The sequence below is a fragment of the Myripristis murdjan genome, chromosome 6 (assembly GCF_902150065.1).
Source record: "Myripristis murdjan chromosome 6, fMyrMur1.1, whole genome shotgun sequence".
NCBI lineage: Eukaryota > Metazoa > Chordata > Actinopteri > Holocentriformes > Holocentridae > Myripristis > Myripristis murdjan.
In genome coordinates, this window is record NC_043985.1 from 1,918,637 (window position 1) to 1,942,548 (window position 23,912).

The 23,912-nt window shown below is 38.3% G+C and overlaps 2 protein-coding genes across 4 annotated transcripts; one reads left to right on the top strand and one right to left on the bottom strand.

Annotated features, from left to right (window-relative positions):
- Nucleotides 1–25: 25 nt before the first annotated feature.
- LOC115360986 (C-factor) lies at nucleotides 26–7,103 on the top strand. Of its 3 annotated transcripts, none has more exons than XM_030054216.1 (6): nucleotides 26–156; nucleotides 1,370–1,421; nucleotides 1,827–2,014; nucleotides 2,403–2,558; nucleotides 3,040–3,150; nucleotides 4,042–7,103. In XM_030054216.1, exons 1-6 carry the CDS (start codon nucleotides 88–90, stop codon nucleotides 4,153–4,155), a joined length of 690 nt encoding a protein of 229 aa, XP_029910076.1. In that variant the 5' UTR covers nucleotides 26–87; the 3' UTR covers nucleotides 4,156–7,103. The 3 variants fall into 3 exon arrangements, with proteins under 3 accessions (XP_029910076.1, XP_029910077.1, XP_029910075.1); XM_030054217.1 differs by lacking the exon at nucleotides 26–156 and adding an exon at nucleotides 354–645 and having other exon boundaries at nucleotides 1,959–2,014; XM_030054215.1 differs by lacking the exon at nucleotides 26–156 and adding an exon at nucleotides 355–645.
- Nucleotides 7,103–23,642, bottom strand: gal (galanin/GMAP prepropeptide). Its single transcript, XM_030054219.1, has 6 exons — nucleotides 23,565–23,642; nucleotides 23,389–23,469; nucleotides 21,661–21,715; nucleotides 12,563–12,649; nucleotides 11,563–11,634; nucleotides 7,103–7,597 (listed from the first exon to the last, which is right to left on the bottom strand). Exons 2-6 carry the CDS (start codon nucleotides 23,467–23,469, stop codon nucleotides 7,536–7,538), a joined length of 357 nt encoding a protein of 118 aa, XP_029910079.1. The 5' UTR covers nucleotides 23,565–23,642; the 3' UTR covers nucleotides 7,103–7,535.
- Between the last annotated feature and the right edge of the window lie 270 nt (nucleotides 23,643–23,912).

Consider the following 23,912-nt stretch of genomic DNA (forward strand, 5'->3'; position numbering starts at 1 on the left):
GCCTTCACGTGCTATCACAAACACCGTATTTGGGATCAATACACGTGAACAACCTAACAAAATAACAAATACGAAGGTGAAGTTCCTATGATACTCAAGTTTGTGAAATGTGACGCGTACGGGACAGAATACATGGACATGGGGAACTGTCAGCAGGTAAAAGTGAGGTGGTGTGTCCTATAGTTTATGCGATGGTGTTATGAATTTCCGTCTAAATTACAGATATCGTGTTATGTTTCCATACAAAATTTCCGATTTGTTTTAGTTTTTATCCGTCACGCACATTTATTTGTACCGAATAAATCAGACTAATTAGATTATCTCCAATCAAACCCACTGGACGTGCACCCACTGACATTCGCAATCTTGAAACTTTACGAAGAGCAGTGAAGGCACCACCGATCCGTCCTAGCGTGTTGGTCGAGACTCTCAAACTAGCCTTTAACAGCGTAGGAAACAAGGTTTTTGAGTTTGTAGCATAACGCCGAAGAAATAAATATGAGTGTCTCTTTCGGTAAATGTAAGTCCGTGCTAATAACAGGGTCGAGCAGAGGCTTAGGACTACAAATGGTGAAAAACTTGGCTAAAAGCAGCGACAGACCTGCTACTATTATAGCGACAGCTCGTAACCCGACTGCCTCAATGGTAATCAAACACATGTTGGTTGTTTTTCAATGTTCTCTGGGTCTGTACATAACCGCTGTCAGAGTCACTATATATGTCTTTCAGTTCAGTATATATTAGGAGCAGAATTCGTGTATGTACAACGCTAACATAGCCAGGAATCAGGATAATGTATGTGACGTCCTTTCCCGTGCTCAAACTTTTTGCACGAAACCCTGTTGAAAAATCTCGCAATTTAAAGTTGTCCTGTTTACTGGCAAAGGTGCGCACCTCGAAAAACATGAACAAAGATCATTATTGATTCCATAATACCAACTATTTACATCGGCATACACTCAATAAAACAAGCAGCGTTCTAACTTACTTCAAGAGAAGAAAGGGAATGTCGGGGCTAGATTACACCATGTAGGCGGCTTATACCGATTCCCATTATAACCCATGGGTTTTGTCATTATCCACAACCGCTGTTAGCCAAGATGTAAAAACCGGTTGTCTGTTATCTCAAATACCAATTATAACACCAGGGATGTGTCATGCCTCCTTACTGCTCTCTCCTTTTGCTCTACATTTGTAAACTGCCTTCAAATGTTCTTGGGCGTTGTTTTTCACACAAACAAAAGCCAAGTGAATTGGTGCAGTGGGAGCAAGTGAAATAACTACAGTGTCACATATCTGATATAATACTCAATGTAGAAACTCACATAGCCCTGTGCTTTTCATTTTTAATTACCTTTTTTTATTTTAGGATCTGCAAGAGCTCTCCAAAACCTACCCAGGTGTTCATATTGTACCACTAGGTGAGTTCATATGTTAATTCTGCCTGTATTATTTTTTGTCACAGGTGTAGTAGTAGTAACAGATCACATAGTCACCAAGTCTGCTTAAAGTTCATCCTTTCTAAAAAAAAAAAAAAAAAAACTGCTTTGTAAACTGCATATATAGTTTTATCAGACAATATGACTAAGGCAGAAATGGTTTGTAATGAAAGGACACTATGAACCTCACATATTACTCTAGCCATGCATAGTATCAGGGAGGAGTATGTGATCTATTTTGTTGTATTCGCTACACAGTGTTACTCCTGGCAGAATATATAAATTCAGAGACTTTACATACATGTTTCCTCAAGCCTATGTTGAGTATATACAAGTGTTGCTTGATATTCTCCTTTTTTTTCCCAATGTAATCCTTTATTTGTCCAGATGTGGTAAGCGAGCACAGTGTCAGCTCAGCCATGGAGGAGGTCCGATCCATTGTGGGTTCCGAGGGTCTGAACTGTCTGATCAATAATGCCGCTATCAACATCTCTACTGATATAAATACTGTTTCTGTAGACGCCATGATGAAGACCTTCCAGAGCAACACGGTTGCACCACTCTTTGTCACAAAGGTACGCCTACATTCTGCAGATCATATATTCAGCATCTAAATTTTACTTTTCACATTTAACATGACTAGGCCCCTCAATCTGAACTTCAAATTGTACAGGTCACGTCTCACCAACTGATCTGCTAATCACTTACGAGCCTGGGGGTTCTTGTATATCTGCAGTTTGAGAATTGTATTGTGATTTTGGTTGTTTAAAGGGAGAGTCCACCCATTTGGAAAAAGTAGATATTTTTACCTCTGCTATTAGAGTTGGATGGGGGAACTCTGATGTGGAAATGGCAGATTTTGAGAAAATAGCATTGGCGGAGGTATGCACCCTACTGATTGCCATCTTTCTAGTTTCCATATCGATACTGTACTGTAATTTTATTTGTTGTTCTTGTTTTCAGGCCTTCTTGCCTTTGCTCCAAGCTGCAGCTGCTCAGTCTTCTGGGATGGGCATCCACAGAGCAGCAGTCATCAATATGTCCTCCATCCTTGGCTCCATTCAGTCTAACTGGGGTGACAGTGCAACATTTAAGAGCTATGCCTACCGCACCTCCAAGGTCAGAACACAGCCAGATACCAGCTGCGCTGGCCAATAGGCATCAAGTATTATATCTCATGTTGCATTGACATCATTCAGGAAAGATGGTAGAAATGAGCAACAGGAGCAACTAAAGGCTATTGAAAGCTTAAAGTATCTTGATGGCCTCAAAGGAGTTTCAGCATATGAAAGCTGCCTAGTAATTACTTTAAACTGTCAAGTTGTTAAGATAGTTATTCCAGTAAAAGATGAATGCAACATGAGACGAACTTTTTGGGTTGTAGTGAAGTTTATATCACTAAAGTATGTGGGCTGAAGAGCAATCCATAGATTATCCACCTTTTTGCTCTAGTACAGTGGTTTTGTAATACAGTATAACATTCAGGTTAGATTTGTGTTTGTAAAAACTAATGGTGTGTATATGTAGGGGTCAGTATGTTATTTATTTATTCTGTATTGTCATTTGCATCTCATTTATTATTGCTTCCCCATGTGTGTAGGCAGCATTGAACATGGTGACAAGGTGTCTAGCGGCTGACCTGGGGTCAAATGGAATCCTCTGTATTTCTCTGCATCCTGGTTGGGTCAAGACTGATATGGGAGGGCCTAATGTATGTATTCTGTCCTTTGCCATCTTTTCCCTTAAAGGGATAGTTCACCCATTTCGAAAAATGGGATAGAGAAAAATGTGATATTATTTCACTTCCCCCCTAGCTGTTATGTAGGACAGAAGTGGTGCTGTCTTCCTCTCATTGCTACTGAATGCAGGATACTGCCTGGATACTCCAAATGCTAACTGTTAGCGTCCTGCCATTTAGGTGGACTTCCCCCGGGCTAACATTGTTTAAAATGGCGTGTTGATCATGAGGTCAGAAACATAAAATAAATTGATTTATCAAGATATAAACCTTGACTTCCAACAGTGATTTATTAAATTCCAGTTATTGTTACCTGTTAACGTCAGAATTTTGACACAATTAGATAATGCTTAGAACAAAATTTGTCAGCTGTTAATCTATGAATGGTTTTAGAAATTAATGAAAATGAAATCAAGAAAAAGTTTGAGGATGTATCAGAAGAGTGGCCTATCCCTGCTTACTGAGATGCTGTATTCACCTTATTCGTCCAAATGAAAGTATTTTTTACTAATTTTCACAGATATCCTCTTCTAGGATTTCAGGCATTTAAGGGTTCGAATCAAGATTATGAATTCTTACTGCCATTTGGGGCCACAAATGTGAGAATTGTGTAGTGCAGCTTTAAACTTATTGTGCAAGGTACTTCTTTCAAGCCAGTCTGTCCAAATTCACTGTTTTCTATCTGCCAATTTGTTAGCCAAGGGTATTTTATATGACTTGCTTTGTGTATAACCATAATTGAACAAAAACGTTCTTATTGGGTATTTAAACTGCTGCAATGTGCACAGTTGTAGCTGGGACGCTGTAATTCCTTTGTTACTGGATCACACACTTACTATAAGTATATCTCTCCTTCTGTCTCAGGCTGATTTGACAGTGGAAGAGAGTGTCTCTAACATGCTTGCTGTCATCACCAATCTCACAGACAAGGACCATGGAGGATTCAAGGACTACTCTGGAAAAGACTTACCATGGTAAAGCATAATACATCCAGCCAACCAACCAATAAATAAATAACCAAACAAACATAGTGAGAAAGAGAATCAACTGTCTGTTCATAAGCAACATGAACACAAAGTGCCCTAAATATGAATCACCATACACAGTTAAGCAGAAATGCAGAGGGGGGGCAAATGAATGGTTCTGCTTTAGTGTGTTGTCTGCAGACATTGCCATTCTTCCTAATGGCCACAAGGGGTCAGATAACTAAGATTAACGGTGAACAAGTGAGGGAGCGATTTGCTTCAAGGACCACAAGTTGCAGAGATAACAACAAGAGCAACTTTGGTGAAGAAACTATTGCATTGTTGGAGTAAACAGGGCTTTAAATCAACACCAGTATACCAACCTGCCAACCACTTGGCAAAATGATTGTGATAATTGAGAAAATCTGATTGTTTTTCTATATGCAAACACAACCTATACATAAGAGCAAGATGCATTAAATGGAGAAGAAGCTACCACATGGTAATACAGGTAGACAGCGTGTGTGTGGCTTATAGTAATTCATACCTTGGCCAGTCTACCAGAAGGTTTAAACCTTTCCCCATGAGAGCCCTTCAGACAAAATGACTAGTCTTGACTAAATGCTCACCACCCCATTGGGAAAGCACTCACATTAGGTGACAAGGTAAAGAAGATGAAGGATCATACACCACTCCATTTTGTCATTCAAATTCATTTTCCCATTTGCTTAGATCTGTAAATACAGCAAGGGCGGAAACTAATCAGCAGCTAGCGATAGCAGTATTATTGGATGGCGAGAAAGCCTTCAATAGAATAGAATGGCGATGTTTGTTTTCCACACTTTCTAAATATGGGCTTAGACCTGTTATCATGAGATGGAAAAAGCCACCACATCATGAAACAGTGGCAACTGTTAAAACAAATGGTATCAGGTCTAAACTGTTCCATCTGGATCACTCTACATGGCAGGGCTGTCCAGCATCAACAGCTGTATTTATTCTGGCTTTCAAACCCCTTGTTTGTATTACATATCTCACAAGAAAGTAGTTGGCATTTGTAGTGGTAACGATGGCTTTAAAGCAACTCTTTTTGCTGATGGCATATTAACATCAGCAAATCCAAAGTGGTTATAAAGTAAATCACAATGAGAGCCCAAAAAAGTATGAAATATGTAAAGGACCATAGCAGTGATTTTAAAAATTTGGACATGTTTACTACAGTTTACCCACATTTTAAATTTAAAGAATTTTACAAATCATGTAGGTGTACCAAATATTTTACAATTTATAATCACTAGGAGTCATTGATTAGAGGCCCAATGAGAGAATGTAGGCTGCAAGAATGTGTATGTTTGTAGGTTTCACACACTTCACTGTTAATCTGCCAATCTACAGTATAGATAGTAGGGGTTTAACCAAACTATGAAAAATGAAACTGTTCAATACACAATACACCCTACAAAGTGCAATCTGAACAATATATCTACTGTCTGAAAGCCATACAACCATAAATTGATAAATTAATTAATATGTTAAAAGTATTTTCATGTTTGTTTTAAATTGTCTATGTAGACTTTTACATTATAAAGAATATTTGTTAGTTTCATATTGTTATCCCAAAATCTCTGAATGGAAAAAAAGTATTTCAGCAAATAAGACAAAATACAGAGAACATTGGAAACTGTATTGTTTTTTCTCCCTAATGTACAAAAAAAAAAAAACGAAATGAAGACGAAATTGTGACCCAAAAACTGCAATACAGACCAAACTATGATTTTATTGAACCGTTACACCTCTGGCAGACAGCTATAGAATAATTAAGTCTTATCAGATGGGGATCCCTGAGGCTGCACCTTGTCAAATGCAGCCTAAAGTCTATTCATTTGGGGGTCCATGACACCAAAGAGGTTGAGAACCACTGCCCTTTGTAAACTTTTGTTCAGATGAATTCTACACACAGTCATTTTTATAAACCACAAAGAAAGTCGGTTTCCTGGAGTCAAATTTAGATAATCTGTCTGTTAGTCTGTCCATCAGTGGTATTGTTGATGTTATTTTAGTAGCAACAGTACTTACTTAATTTATAAGGTACCTTAAAAGAAACTAGTTGGAAGTTAGTTACTCTCTCTTATGACTCACTTGTTCTGGTTTAGTTGTGTTCCCTACTGTAGCAACATGGTTTTTGCCCATCATTCTTTTGAATTGCAGTGCAGTGTTTTTAAAAATGCCCAGCCAGTCTCATGTTATTTAAAAAGAAAAAATCACTTATTTTCACATTTTGCTTTGTGCCTTTTTGACCATGATCTGTGCATGTAGCTTTAGTTCTGTAAAATAATAACAATAATATATTATTATTGTTATTATTAATACCTTTAAACTTATGTTGATCTTTAACTCCTTTTGCTTTTTACGTAATGTTCCTCATTTTTGCTTTATAGTAGTGACTGATCATGTACAGTGTTGTTATGTAAACAATCATCCACTGGGAGCTAATATTTTGTATTTCATCCAACAGTGTTTTTTCTTTGGTATGCACTTAGGTGTCTCAAAAGCATGTTCACTTATTTTCATGTTTTGAATTTTTTTCCCTCTAACAACGTATCAGACAATGTGTGAAAATGAAAAATAACAATAGGAATAGTTCCCACAAGTAACCTGAGTGCTCCAACATGTTACAAAGTGACGTTACCATCAACACTGCTAATTATAGTGGTAAGATGACGTGAGATATCTGGCACTAAAAAGTCAAGGAGGTTATACAATTTCCCTCACATCTTCACTATTGCCCATTATTGTCATTTTTAAAAGTACTCATTAAATGTATTAAATGGAGTGTAATAGGAGTGTAATGCACTGAGCAAACATGGTCTGGTAACTTTGCTGTAAAGTGAGAAATTCTTAAATGCTGCTGATACATATTCTGTATTTGACTGAATGAAGAAATAAATTCAAGTCCAGTGCCATTTGTCAGTTTATTTCACAACTTTCTCCCATATCAGATGATAGAACAATAAGATGATAATACAGTATGAGTGTTTTTGAACAGAATGCTGCAGCCTCTGTTATCCAGAGCCACCCACAGTCACTACACATTGAAATATGTCACATGTTTCCCAATGCCATCTTCACACTGAGTTCCATTGACCTACAGTGGATCTAAGGTTGTATTTACACATGAGCAGAAAGATCTGAAAAACCAGGTTCTGTGTGGTTTTTCCCAGTATGCACAACTGCGATGAGGTTGGACCTCTGTCGCGAAGAAAGAAAGAATCAGATCTTTGGTACCAGGGTAAATCCAGCCTTTGAGTTGGAATGGAGCTATAGTAAGGTGATATTTTGGGCATTGTGGGCCCAGAGAGCAGAAACAGGTACTTGGGTAGAGAGGCAGATGGATTAGGGATTGGCTAGTTCTTCTGATGTCAGAGAGGAAGGAAGGCTGTCCAGGGCTCCCATCTCTGCAACCACACAAAGAGACACACACACATAAACACACAAGGATTTTGTAGCGTCAGAGGTCCTTTGTAAAGATAAAAAGTAGGGATGTAACAATCATTGTTTTTTCAAATGGGGCCTACATTTAACGCTTCTGACCAAATTGATCACTCTTTTGATCAAAATATGTCCTGTGTGAGAAAATAATGATTCATACACAAAACTTAACTTTACATGAAGCATTCCTCCCCAAAAAGTCTTTGTATAAAACAAAACAAGGATATCTAAAACCAAACTAAAGTGACATGAAGAGTCATCTGCATCATTCCTTTTTTCTGGCATAACTTATTGTATCTGCAAGCCTGCCCCACATCACGGGCATGAAATCCAACTAGAAATAAAACTAATATTTTCATGTTCAACCACATTTGGTCAAAATACACAAGAGTATTTGGAAAGTCAAACTATAGTCAAAATATAATCAAGTTGACTTGGGATTATAAAATTCAAAAAAAAAAACAAAAACTAGCCAGTAATTTTCTTGATGCAGGTGATCTGCTGGGCTGTTGATGAACCCATCAGGGTAGAAGCGGGCGGGGCCGGCAGGTGGTTGTAGTGCTAACAGTGCAGGATGTCGCAGTGCATGTTGAGATTGTAGTATCCACATTTTGGGCAATATGGAGCCGAGCCAGTATTCATAGAAAATCAAAAGTCATCTTGTAACCTGATCTGGTCTACAGGTCTTCAGTTTGACATTTGTGCCTTAGGTAGAGTCATGTGGGGCTCCAGGTTTTGGGGGAATAATTGTGCTCAGAGGGCATTGTCTGTAAAAACTGGTAACAGATCCAGCAGAGAATCAGCGCAAGGTTAGGCAAATGGAAGTAGCTACTTACACAGCTATCTTACAGAGGGAGGGTTCTAATAATTGACAACTTTGGCAGTTTGGTGGCCCTTAATCTTCCGAGTGGCTTCTTAGCAGAGATGCCACCAGACAGAATGACAGAAAGAGAGACTTCTTACCTTTGACACTCTAGGAATGGGGAGGCTGGTGGGGTTCAGGTGGAGGGGTTTTGCAGTGGAGGGTGGCTCGGGCAGCTTTGGTCACTAATGGTTTTTTCTATAGGGTGGATCTTAATGTAGGGGTTGTTTGCCCTTTTTGTAAAATACCTGAATATGTTTTTTCATGTTTTTACTGAATATAATCATGTCACACTATTGTTTGTGCTGCTGTTGAACAGGGCAAAGTGTAGAGTTGTCAATTTTTTGTTTGGCCAAGCTAAGGTCGCCACATGGCTTACAAGGAATGAGGTGAAAGGGAGTGGGTGTGTGGATCCAGTGACCCTATTCAGGGCACTTGTCACTGCACACCTGAGAGCAGAATATGGGTGTTACTGCTGGGTCAGTAATCCTGTGGGCTTTGAACATGTCTGGTGTTTAGGGGGAGCTGTTTTGTGTTTTGTTTGGAAGCAGGGCTCTACTGTATGTTTGTAATGGTTGTTGCGATCTATATACAGTACAGGCCAAAAGTTTGGACACACCTTCTCATTCAGTGTGTTTTCTTTATTTTCATGACTATTTACATTGTAGATTCTCACTGAAGGAATCAAAACTATGAATGAACACTTAACAAAAAAAAGGTGAAATAACTGAAAACATGTTTTATATTCTAGTTTCTTCAAAATAGCCACCCTTTGCTCTGATTACTGCTTTGCACACTCTTGGCATTCTCTCGATGAGCTTCAAGAGGTAGTCACCTGAAATGGTTTTCACTTCACAGGTGTGCCTTATCAGGGTTAATTAGTGGAATTTCTTGCTTTATCAATGGGGTTGGGACCATCAGTTGTGTTGTGCAGAAGTCAGGTTACTACACAGCCGACAGCCCTATTGGACAACTGTTAAAATTCATATTATGGCAAGAACCAATCAGCTAACTAAAGAAAAACGAGTGGCCATCATTACTTTAAGAAATGAAGGTCAGTCAGTCCGGAAAATTGCAAAAACTTTAAATGTGTCCCCAAGTGGAGACGCAAAAACCATCAAGCGCTACAACGAAACTGGCACACATGAGGACCGACCCAGGAAAGGAAGACCAAGAGTCACCTCTGCTTCTGAGGACAAGTTCATCCGAGTCACCAGCCTCAGAAATCACAAGTTAACAGCAGCTCAGATCAGAGACCAGATAAATGCCACACAGAGTTCTAGCAGCAGACCCATCTCTAGAACAACTGTTAAGAGGAGACTGCGCCAATCAGGCCTTCATGGTCAAATAGCTGCTAGGAAACCACTGCTAAGGAGAGGCAACAAGCAGAAGAGATTTGTTTGGGCCAAGAAACACAAGGAATGGACATTAGACCAGTGGAAATCACCATTTCAGGTGACTACCTCTTGAAGCTCATGGAGAGAATGCCAAGAGTGTGCAAAGCAGTAATCAGAGCAAAGGGTGGCTATTTTGAAGAAACTAGAATATAAAACATGTTTTCAGTTATTTCACCTTTTTTTGTTAAGTACATAACTCCACATGTGTTCATTCATAGTTTTGATTCCTTCAATGAGAATCTACAAAGTAAATAGTCATGAAAATAAAGAAAACGCATTGAATGAGAAGGTGTGTCCAAACTTTTGGCCTGTACTGTATATGCAACCATATGTAATACTGAAAGGTATGTGGGGATGGTGGCGAGCTTCTGATGGTAGTGGCTGGTCTATATGCGTGTGTGAGAGTGTGGATATGGTGGTTTGTGAGATGTTTGTTGTATTTCTAGGCTGTTTTTAGTAGGTATGTAGATAATTTGTTTTATGAGCTGACTGTTCATTAAAGAACATCAAAAGTCTCTCTCTCTCTCTCTCTCTCTCTCTCTCTCTCTCTCTCTCTCTCTCTCTCTCTCTCTCCCTCCCTCTGTCAAAAGCTGAACACCTGTTTTTGTATATTTATTATCCAATCATAACTTAAAGGATAACTCCTGTTATTTTCAACCCAGGCTTTCTTTTCCTAGATTGTGTCGTCATGGTTTTTGACTGTGTTGAAAATGTTATCAGTTTCTTCACTGTAGCTTTACATCTCAACAATGTAATCCAAAAACCAATTAAAGCACATCTTTTTTCAAGTCAATACACTTACATTTCCATTTTTAAATCCACAAACCATAAACAAACTGCATATTTCTCATATTTCCTAATTATGGTTAATTGCTTTAGTGTGAATTCAAGCTTGCAGCACCAACATTAGTTTGGATTTGTGGCTCTGTCTTTTCCTTTTCTGGTGCCAGGTGGGAGATATCACAGCCTGTCAAAACATCTCACATTAGCCTATCTATAATTACTGCTAGGAGGCTGATGTCAAAGGTTTTTCCAGTCAACGTTTCATATTTACAGAACATCTGATTTCAATTGAAAGCAATATCAGAGTATGTGTGGTATAATTAACAGGATGGTAAACCAAAATATGTAATTTTTCATGAGAATGATTTTATTGTCATCAATGGGTGAAGAAAACATCATGAAACTGTAAGAATCTGAAGTCCTCTCTATGCAGGAAGCTGGGCATCACTCTACCCTGCCATACAAGGGTGGAGTGAACCGAACAGAACAACGCCTGAGTTTTTATTCCTCCCGCCCCCATTTGCATTAAATGACTACTACCCTAAAATAATTAAATTAATCAGTTTCAGCGGATTGTTTCCCATGATGGTCTGTTTCAGAGGCTTTTCCACCCTGACAGGAGTACAGTTTTGCGTGAAGTATTTATATTTCCTGCAAAAATATTTATTTATATCCCTTATGGCAGAATTTGATACATTTAATTGTTCAGTATTGGTGCAAAATATCTATGTCAGCCTTCAAAACCTATATGAAATTGTCATATGCAACCTTTCCTTCAATTACCATTGTTTAGCTACTCCCCCTGACAATCATTTCTGTAAAAGTGTGGTTAACCTGCTGGGTTTTTTGGACAAACAGAAATTAGTGAAGAGGGAAATGATAAGCTCACCTTTAAGTTTGAGGTATGACAGGAAGTCAATGACGGTGTGGATGACATCTTCATCTGCTATTCTCAGGGCACCTGTCGAGGTATTGCACATTCAAACTGTAGTTGGTATAATCTCAACGGTTGGTATCAAAGGTGTGCACACCTTTTCAGATTTGCTTTTTTTCCACTATTTGAGTAAGCACAAAGATTTGAAAGACAAATGGGGAAAAATTCATTAATTCAATTGTTGCTTTGAGTTTTCCAACAGATTTATTGATGTTATCAAAGCTGGAAATGATCCTACTGCAACCAAGTCCAGACTAATTCAGATAAAATCTTTATTTCTCAGTGCCCTTCTATCCACACTAAAACACTGTTTTGGTTCACCAAAAACTGAAATTTTCAAAAACACTCCCTGAGATGGATACATTTGAAAATGCCAGTTTGGTTTACCTGTTTAGTTTGCCTGTGAAAATGAGGAAAACAGAAGGTTTCGTGACATATGATCTCCAATATATGATAGTCATGTGATCCTTGCTTGAACTAAAACAATCAACATGGCAGGTGAACTAAAAGAAGTGTTCTGCACATGCCTGTTAAAGAAAAGGAAGCATTTTTGCGTTGTGGTGTGGATGGTCAACTTTTCAAAAACTTTTTGAAAATGCTAGTGTGGACAGAAAACAATTTGACTCAAACAGCGTTGAAAGATTTCTCTGGATTAGTGTGGACTTGGCCTAAGTCTGCACAGCTTTCAAACCAAGGCACTTAATGGTTTCATTTTGTCAGCACATTGTCATGATTCAGAAGTCTTGATTTTGCAGTTACTTTATCCAAATGAAAGTGAAAGGTTTTCCAGACTTGTGTTATCCACCGAGTGCTATAACAAGACACAAGGCACAAGTGCAGTCTACAGACCAAAGTCTTAGGTTTATAGAAACAAGTGTTGATTTGGAATCAGTGTACTTTTCAAGTCCTTAAAAGTGGTTCTAAATATGTGTGTGAGTGTGTGTGCGTGTGTGACCTGTTCTGAAGTCCTCATCCTGGCCCATGTCTCTCTTGCCAGCCAGACCTGGCTTGTCTCCTAGTGTCCTGTGTCCGTCAATGCCATCTGGACAATAAAGATTGGTCAGAAAGAACAGTTATAGAAAAATACACTAGACAGCTGATCATTTGATGCTACTGGATCTAGGACTGAGCTTAGTTCACTTTGAATTCAATGCATCAAGTACACAAAAAAAACAAGATATTAAGTTTCAGCTATTTTTCATCTTCGGACTCCATGTTAAACGTTTTTGAGTTTTGAAGGAAATCCTCTAATATGCTTGAATTGAAAGTGAGTTTATGTATTTATAAAATACCATTACTGATAAACCATTTTAATGTTTAAAACAATTGGTAAAGAAAAGTAGTCAGAATTTAAAGCTGCACTAGTTAAGTTTGCATATTATTGGTCCCAGATTGCAGCAAGAGGATAGGGTTTGAAATATTACGACTTCACCAAACAGAAACCCTGTAAGATAATGCCAGTAAATTAAACTAAGCATACTCTTGTTTAGCAGCCCAGCTTGACTGTGATGTTTTAGACCAAAGAAAACCAAAGAGACATGAAGGGAAAAAAGATACATAATTGGTCCAGCTTTATGAGAATAGGGTACTAGTCACTGCTGTTTAAGTGAAAGGAGCAAGGATAGGATGCTCTTCTCAATTGCAGCCCCACTTTGTGATTTAGGTTGATAAAACACATGAATTTTACATAAGAATCATGCCTAGTGCAGCTTTAAAAGAAAAGTAGACTAAAATAAACATTCATTGAAATGAAGGACATTATAGGTGGGTGCTAAGATTAAGTACGCTAACATCATATACATTAAGTGCAACATGCATACACATATATTTCCTTAACATCACACTGGATCAGAAGCATCACACACACATACACATACACATACATACACAGTGCACACATTGTGCACCTCTGCCTAATGCTCATAAGAGCTAAAGGACATTGGTGTAAATTCGGCTGGCTATTTCAGCATGGTATTTTATTTGTAATTGTTGGTTTGAATTTCCGAACTTGTACGGACCACCTGCAGGGCTTGGTTCATGGAATTGCTATAGAAAAGAGATTGCACCAATACAAGGGATACAGCAAACACAAATTTCAAATGGCAAGGACTGCACATTTTACACACAAGACAAGCCATAAAAACATATATGCTTCAACATGACGATGAATCATGCGCTGTACTCTCTGAGCTCCATCCATGGACCTCACCACCAATTTGAAATGCTACAAACAATGTCTTCTATCAAACCACTGGCATATTTACAGCATCCCCGATGGAACACACTGGTGGAGGTAATCACTTTAAATTTCAAACAGTTGTTTTTTTGAATGGCAATAGTCCTAATGCCCAATATCCAACTGCTAATGGGCAATATGTTGTATCAATATTCAAAAGCTTTAAAAAGCTAGATAGAAAAAACAGCAACACTTAAAACAGCATTTAGCCAGTTACTTTATACATTACTGTCAGTGCTAATTTACTAATTTTATAGCCATTTTTCACAGCAGCCATGTTTGACATGAACAGCAGCATGATTACAGGTGTCACTATGGTCCATTTATGGAATGGGGCCCTAATTAATATTAATTAATATCAGTAACACTTATGTTTACCCTGTTATTTCATATCAAAATGGTTGCTGTGAAAAAGATCTATTGCCACTGTATTAAATCGGTTGATCTATCTATCAAACATATATATCTCACATAAGACTTAAGATCTTTTATCCATTGTTGCAACCCACTCTTCAATTCAGCTTTACTGAGATGTATTTTTAAAAATGGCAACATTGAGAATTGTTTTGCTTGTTTTGCCTGCAGTTATCCACCACAATACAGCATGCTGGGCAGCAATGAGCAGTGGGAATTAGCAGGGTAAGCACAGGTGTTACTGATGACATTAATAAGGGTTCCAATGCATTCCCAACAGACCAGCATGAACAATAGCAGGACTTTGGCTGTGTTAGTGACAAACTGTTTGACTCTTCTCTAAGTATAAATCATAGTGTTTAGCAACAGAGATTAGGGTCATGAAGGCAAAATTTACTGTGTCACAGTAACCTGGATGTAGAAACAAATCCACCTCATTACTTTAACTCTTACTCAGAGCATTACTAAACTCAGTAGCTATCTCTGGTGCTATCTCTCTCTTTTTTAAAAAAAAAAAAAAAAAAAAGGATTTTTTTTTTGGCATTTCTGCTTTATTTGACAGTCACAGTGGAGATAGACAGGAAAGGCAGGGGTGAGAGGGGATGACATGTAGCAAAGGACCTGAGGTCGGTTAATTGACACAACAATCTTTTTCAGGTATCATTTGAGGAGGGTGTTTTTCAACCCTGTTACATACAGTAGTCGGATGTTACTTGCACAGTGGACCCCCATGATGGAGCCAGACACAAGTCAAGGCCAAAGCTGCTAAAAGAGGAGCATAGCACTCTGCTGTATGAGTGGACGTGACATGAACTGAAGAGGAGAGACATTAAGTAGCTGAGATTATTTGACTCATTCAAGCAGCTTCCTCATTAGCTAAAGTACTGCTTGAGCTGGAGCCGTAGTCTCCTGACCCTGGAATATGTGCATATTTTCTTATTCATTTTAACAGAATTCTTTAATCTGTAGACAGTCCAGTTATTTGCATATTCCTGTGGCAAAAGCAGCAGATTTTAATTGTTAAATCTTTCAGAGAAAAACTATCTCCGTGGCCCTCTTTCTCTGTAGCTGTAATTAAATCATATGATACTGAGCAGAGACTGATTTTCAGGATTGTGCTTAAGATGTTGGATTACTTGTACATGTTTTGCACACATAACCTCAACATCAGGAGTTTGGTTTTGTTGCACTATTGCACTGTACAGTTGCGAGAAATCAATATATTTGTTTTTTATATACATATTGGTGTTAGGAAATAATAATTATTGTTGTTGCGATAAGAAAAACTGAATTAACCAGTTTTCTTTGTCACCAACATCCTATCCTCAGTGTCAGACGCACTTATGTTTTTTATTTAATTCATTCATTTATTTTAAGGAATTTGTTATATCCTGCACTGTTTTTAGTATTGGTGTATTAGAATAGTCAGCTGTACAAACTTCATGTTTTTTATGTTCATACATGTTATGTTTTGTCCTTGTTTTGTCATTGTGAAAGACAATGTTACATTAGACAGTTGAAAAATTGAGGCTTTGAAATTAACATGATTTCTGTCAAAAAAACATTATATAATTAAAATTTTAAAAAAGACAGTTTGCAAAATTACCATTTGCCACAAGTTAGAAAACTACATGTATAATTATTAACCACTTGCACTTGCAACACTTAGCACTTGCAAGATAAACTTAACTGACAAAATATTATTTAGTCAGTGTGATAATTATTAGAGCTAGACCAACAAACTATCAGCTTATGGGAAACATTGGTGCTGAATGATCTCTGATGGGAATTTTTTGTTTTGTTTTGTTTTACTGTTTTTATTTATTTATTTATTTATTTGTTTATTTATTTATTTGGGCTTTTTGTAAAGATAGAACTTTGAATTAGATTTCAGGGAATCAGTTCCCTAATTTTTACTCTGTATTGCATCGCTAAGAACTACAGGATCAGAGCTGGTCTCTCTTAGATGAAGACACACATCCTGCAATATCCAACTGACACACAAAGGAGAGTGAGATGAAGTGTTTTTTGCAGAAAGCACAGAGAGCAAAGCAGCATTTTGATGCATAGGCGCACACAGCAGCAGAATGATAGACAGGGTGATGACGGAAAGCGCTTTGACACAGCCATTCCTCCTGACCATTTCTAATGCATGGATGATGGATGCGGTAAAATGGCAGCACATTTGCACAGAGCAATTCCTGGTCTGACAGCAAGGCCCTGCAGCGGCCGTATGTTTCTATCTTACATTGAGTGACCAGCTCGTCTCTGCCTCTGGCACTGGGAGAATCCTTTATCTGAATTAGGTGATCAATACGACCTGAAACACAGGATGAGGCAGGAGCAACCTTTACCTGGGCTTCACACACACACACACACACACACACACACACACACACACACAGACACACACACACACATCTCGATGACCACTATTCACTTAATATGTCCTCCAGGTAATGAGGCAGTCTGGAAATTATACTAAATTAGCTGTTAAGTCTCTAAAGAAAAGGGATGGATGGTGTCGTGCCTGATGGCTGCATGTTCAGTTCATTTGCTTTGGGGGAGGACAAATTACACACAGCACCAATTTAAAGGAGATGAATTTCATTATGTGGCCATTTTTGAGTCCTTGCTACATAGACAACATGGTAACACTTTACAGTTATGGTACATGAAATAAGCATATGTTAATATTTCAACTGTATGAAAAATAATGAGTTTAGGCACATATAAATGATTAAATCAGGGACATGAAATGATAATTTGCTTTGTATTAATTATGGAACTGTCTCGGTGTCATACTTGTCCAATACATTCAAAGTGGTGAGATTAAAACATGTTAAAATAGTTACTCTGACGTATTTTTCTGTCTAATGAATTAACTCTTTGAAACCTGAGGAAAATCACTTTGTTTCAGAAAGATGGGAAAAAGGCGATTAGCAAATTAGCCAAAACATTAGTAACATTAGTAATTTAAAAAAAATACATGTACACCATGTGAGTAAAAAAGCAACAACATTAATAATTATTATTAATATAAAAATAATAATTATAAGTACAAGAAATGTTGGAGAAAAAACTACCTGGACATTTAAAAAAATGAAACTATAAAAAACTATATTAATTATTAAAATATATATAAGGTCAGTGCTTGACATCAGATTTCTTGGTTTTATATATCTTGTTTTCTTGTTTTTATATTAAAGTCAAAATTAAACTAGTCCTCATTTTGCTGAGGACCCCCTGGAGGACCCTTAAGAGGCCCCCAGGGGTCCCTGGATCGCATTAGATTAAATGATGTTAGCCCCCATAGTAGCCATGTTATTGTAGTGAGAGCATGTTTTGCAACTTGACGTCACTGTATAAAATGACCTATAGTGACCTCTAGGATAATTACAGCCTCATCAAACTTTACAACCAGAAAACTAGAGACCTGAGGCACTCAGAGGATGTCTGGTTTTTTAGGTATACTGACAATAAGGGCAAGTTTCTGAGACATTTTCAGAACACACTCCTCACCATGCAATCGCTGAAACATTCTTACAGAAATCTCAAAATGTCAAATGTTTTTGACACCAAATCAAAGTATGAATTTTTCTGTGGTGTTCCTCGAGGTCTTGGTGCCCTAATGTGCAATTTTGGAGGCATCTTTGACCATTTTTATCAGTTCTTTTGTGGTCAAAAATGATTAAATTTTGCACCAAATGGCATTAAGTCAAAATTTGTTGCAACAACTTATGACACATAAATATGCCTGGGAATAGACATCAGATCCTTGGGGCATAATGTTATAAACCTTATTCTCCTTATTTCCCATGACAACATTGGAGGGGCCATCTTTGTTCACTTTGTCTTGGAACATCCAGTGAGTTGGACTTCCCCAGGCTAACATCTATAAAATTAATGGCCTTATTCCACTCAAAGAAGGTTTAAAAACATTTTAAAAGTGTCAATCCCTGAAGCTAAAATGCACATATGACTACCAAGCACACAGGGATGATAGTTTTGCTTAAATTGCTAACCGTTATGCACCTGCCATTGAGGTGGACTTCCCCCAGCTAGCATTCTTAACAATAATCAATTCATGGTATTAATTAACATTATTAGTTCATAAGGAATTAGTACATCATAACAAAATTATTACTAGTTAGCTCAGGTAGGAACAGCATTAATTCTTGATCACTTAATCATTAGTATATGCCTTAATTCAACATTATTCATACATTAAAGTTTTAACGTATGCATAATTCATGTGCCATTATTGTTAGGTCTTACCAACATTTTTAAACCATATAAATCAATCAACCAAAAAAAAAAAAAAAAAAAACCTATCATGTATTTCATAGATGACATCATGCAGAAAGTGGCCAAGTTCAACCCCAGTGAGCACAAAAATTTAAATGTTTTAGGAGCACAGGGAGCATGTGAGTTTTGTGTTCGCACAGTTTTGAATGTGCCACATAACTCTTTTATTGGATTTTTTTCCCCATTGCCGAAACAAACTTTTCTGTCCTACACTGTTTTAAACTGATTTCACAAATATATGTATTAGGTTGTGATTTCATAATAAGGTAGCAGCTATGAACAACTGTGGATGTAATCTCACTTTTCACCAGCAGTGCATCAACATATGTGTTTCTTTCCACTGTGCTTGTTGATGGTGACTCTGCTGAGGGCAGTGTTTCCTCTGTGAATTGCCTCTACATGTTGTCCATACATCACAGTTCCACAGCTTATCGCTCTGTTCAACAAATCTACAGAACATAGGTTTATGTATTGGTATTTAGTGAAAGCCAAAAAATATATACTTATGATGTTTTTTACTAATTACAGCACCTCAGGTTTAGAATTACTGATTCTGTCTCATGTTTTGTGACTAAGTATCTTTGGGTTCATTTACATGAATGGAAAAAAAGGTTCAGTCAGAGTTTTTCTTTGAATGACCCCTACCTGCAATTCTCCTCATGGCCCAGCCTTTGGTCACCAGTTCACTGAACCCTTAGCTATGGCAAAGTCCTTGCATCTAATGCCACGTAATACCAAACCTTACATCTACTATATTTCTGTCCGATGACTGTTTTGATTTGTGACAAATTATTGCCAGTCAGTGAGAAATGTGGTGGACCTCAGCAGGTTTGTAAGTTCTGATGGAGAACAATAGATACAGTGACTATGCTGCAGTTTATGGTCTCATGAACTGAGCCCTCTGTGTTAATGCAAAGCCAGAAAAGTCAGCACCACAGGCCAGATGCTTCACAGAGCACATTTATGCAGAATTATGCACAGCTAGAAAGACTCCAGTCTTAATATCTTAATATTATGTTGGATGTTGTCAGAGTTAGTGATGGGATATGTTCATTAATGAACACTAACACATCTGTAAATGTCATTTCTGACAATTTTTTTTTTTTTTTGGAAGCTGGCAAAATAAAATAGATTTAATAACTTTCCTGCCAAAAGCAGAATTTCTCTCCATAGTCTAAAAGCCTCTGATGTAGCATTTAGATCGTTGTGGGACACTAAGGACCCACTCACATTGGCAAGTTTGTTCCACGCCCAAGCACGTTTGCCCCTAAAATCCGGATTTTTTGACCAGTGTGATCGCTCCGTTCCATGCTGGAATACAGTAAGCTACACTTCCCCCGCTCTGGCATGGTTGGAAGGGGTGTGCTTCAGCACGGTACGGGCGCATACATGAGCACATGCACGGTCACGCACTCAGCACGCGGGCAAAATCGTGCAACTTTCCTCCTGCCTCTGCAAAATTGTTTAATGCCCGCAGTGTGATTACTGGCGAACAGCCGCGTTGCGCAATCAATAATCAACCATGTTGTCTGTGTCATTGTCCGTTGTGCTGCTGCAACCGTGTATAAGCAAAAGTCGGTTTATAATGAAAGTACAGCAGTCTGTGTGCGGAGATCCGGCAGACCTGGTGCTGGCCGGCACCGGCCGCGGCACCACACGGTGCGCGGCCACCCGGTCAGGTCTGGTCTGCCGGATCTGACAGGTGCCGCTCGGGCTGTCAGTTGGACCTTTCTGAAGAAGGAGGAAGTTACCTCCGAAACTGTCAAGGTAAATAAACATCCCATGTCCGATTAAAAGGAATAAAAACATCTTTTAGTTAAAAGGAAGACATGATGAATGTATCTGAACTACACTGATTTATAATGTCGTCGGGCCATGCTTGTATCGTATTTCAGTGTGATGACGTACGCCGTGATGACGTAATGTGAGTGCAAGCCACGCCAGGGACTGGGGAGGGAGGAATTTTGGCTTTAGCACAATACGGGGCAAATGGACCTAATGTGAGTGGGACCTAAAACTTTCCCTTCTCTAAACTGAGATGATAAAACCTATTGATGTGTAGGGAGGTCGGGTATACAAGGAGCTCCTTTGTTACAACCTATCCAAGTTCCAATGGTGGAGCAAGGGGGTGGCCAGAGGTGACCATGACACATGACACATTCATACACTGAATCCTGGCCACCCCATTGGCCACCAAAAGCACCATGTCACTGACTTTTTCCCTGTTGTCCCCTGTTGATGCTTTTGCTGCGTGCATGTCCCACTGTAGTTGTGCAATTGTTTAATCTGAGTTACAGAAAATAATTTTGATAAAAATGTTAAAACTAAGCCCTGCCTCCCCTATCAACCATTTAAATCCTAGCTTCAGCAAAAACTTCCCCTCAGGGATCAGTTAAGTTTTCTGATTCTGCTTCTGATTCTGAAAGTGGTGGTCTTAGATGAGCACAGATGAAGGCATCGAATCTGACCTGGAAGAGCGCTGTTTAATCTAAAAGTGTTCAATCCTTTTAATTTCAACATTCTCACTTTTTTTTTGACTGTCATGAACAAACGTCCTCACTTGGCAACCACAACAGCAGATTTAAAACACAAACACACACATTTGACATGTTCGTGAAACCTGGAGGGAATACTAAAATGTGGTTTATCAAACTTACATTTACATTTTTTATTGAACTTTTATAGCATAGGGTACGTATTTTAGGAATTATGCAGGAGACATTTTTTAATTAACATTTTTTAAAAATCCCATGTACCCTCCCTGCAGTACTTCAGTGTACCCCAGGGGAACAGAACCACTGAGATAGACAACCAGTGTAGCACTGATCGATCAACCTGCATCACATCCATCATGTCAAAGCTGTACCACACTGACTGATTAAATAACCAAATACAGCCTCATACATCAGTCTAAATCTACTAAAAATATGCCAAAAGTCATACATCAATGCATGATTTTTAGATTTTTATTTTTTAGATGTGCTGTTCTAAACCACTGTTCCAGGTGTGTTGAAATTAGGCAAACATCCTTTAGAATCAAAGCGTAATACTAGTATAGTGTAATGGTAGTCAATTTGTCCATTGTATGTACTTACGGGGACCTAAGAGGTAGCCTGCACTGTTCAGGGTCCAGCCACGTTTCTCCTTAGCCTGCCAGGACGGGGAAACGCGATGGTCAGACCATGTCAAAACACAAACAACACAGTCAGAAACAGGGATAAAGTGGGTTTCCATTTCTGTCCCTCAAGGTACAATCTACACAAATGTACCCCCTACGGGCCTAATTATTGCATACACTCAATGTCCACTTTATTAGGTCCACCTGTACAATCTAATACAATCCAATTCAACTGTTCTGCCATTAAGTTTACCTTTATGATGCCTAGAAAAGCCAAACATGTTTAGGCACACGCTCAGGTTTTCTTTTCAGTAACAGAGCTGTTCATTCAATTCTATGTTTGGCATTGAGCTCATAGTTAGCGGTGCTGTTGTACTGCACTGCATTTTACTGAGAGCTGTTTCTACTATTCTGTCCCCCTCATGTGTATAAATAGAGAGGACAAAAAATTAGAAACACCTCTCAATATAATGCTGTCCAGTACAAGACCTCTATAAAATACAACCTCAGCAATAAACACATTAAATTAAATTTACACATTGTCTATAATGTCAACAAAAACTGAACATTATAAACTTTTTTAAAAGGTCGAATTTATGGTAGAGCTGTTGCACTGATCTGCATGAGATTGTACAGGTGGACCTAACAATGTGGACAATGACTGTATCTTCCCAAGCAGTATAAGGTACATATACTGCATGTACTGGTTCCACTAAATGTTAACGTTCAGTATCAGGAGACAGCATTTGTTAGGCCAAATACAATGAAATAATCAGTAAATGTGTACATAAATACCTAACTAACTAAATAAATTAGGTGAATTATTAATTGAAGGTCGATTTGAACTTGTAGGCTATCGCTGAGTAGCCTTGAAATAAAATCAGTTTTGTAGATTTGTTGAAATGAAAAAAAATATGTCATAGAGGTACAATTACAGGCTTTATTTCCTCAGAGTGAACACTCAAAATTTAGGACTTTACGCACACATCACTATCTGCACACAGACACACATACAAACACGAAATGTTTTCTCCCTTCTGGTGTCTTTGTCTAGATATACTTTTCTGTTCTAACTGATTTTCAGGTGAATGTTTAGGAGGACTGCCTAATAAGCCCATTCATCAAGTCCTTGTGGCTCCTCTTGCACATCTTTTATTGTGCGTTTGTTTTATCCCCCCACTTAATCATTTTGCTGCTGCACATATTATTATTTTACTGTTACTATATATCGCATTACTTTGTAAATGCAGTAAATTAAACCAACCAAACCAATGCTCAGATGTCATTAGCCTGTATGTATAGTGTGGTGTTAAGTAAAAAAGGAGAGTAAAATAAGGTAAAATAACTATCAACAGAAAAAAAAAAAAAAACAATTGCTTTTACAGTATAAAAGCCTTAATTTAAGGAATTATCACATGATTTACAAAAGTTTAATACTGCAGTTAGGAATTTACGTCAGAAAGATTTCTGTCAGGATAAATATCAGAATGCTTGCAAGCCAAAAGGTGGATAAAGTGACTGTAAGGAGCTTGAGCCTGGATAAAATGGTGGCACATAGATGTAACCTACACACACCACTTACAGAATGTTCAATCATATATCATGCGTGTGCCTAAACATGGTATGCTTTAGTGGACATATGAAACATTAAGAAAAAATGCAGACTTTGCATACAAGTTACAAATAGTAATCAATAGCAATTTACCGCGATGACCAGCCCGATGGTCTCAGTTAGAGTTGCGCAGAAGATGAGTGACACGCAGAAAACTCCAAAGCACTTCTGCATCTGAGGAAATGAATACAGCAAAGATTTTTTCCCCCCCAAATCTGCAAGTTGCAACATCCCATCAGGCTGCACTTAGGACTGCTGGCTCCACTTACCTTTGGTGGAACTTGGTACGCTTTTCCCGTCTGTGAAGATGAAGTGAGCGGTGGAGAAGTTGCTCGGTGTGATGTTGTCGGTAGGTCGGACCAGCTGAGGAGTTCGATCACCTTTTATCATCCTCAGCCCCCCTCTGCTCGTCACCGCACGTCAGCAGCCCCCCCACTCCCACCCCTACCCCCTCGCACACGGGATAGGCAGGTCACGAAGATGAAGCGACATGAAAATGAAATTCAATAACAGCATGAAAGACTGGCACTGCGCTCATCTTCGGCCTCTGAACTCGTACGTAGCTTTAATACTGATTGACAAATAAAGAAATTGCACCGGAATGAATTAAAATTGCA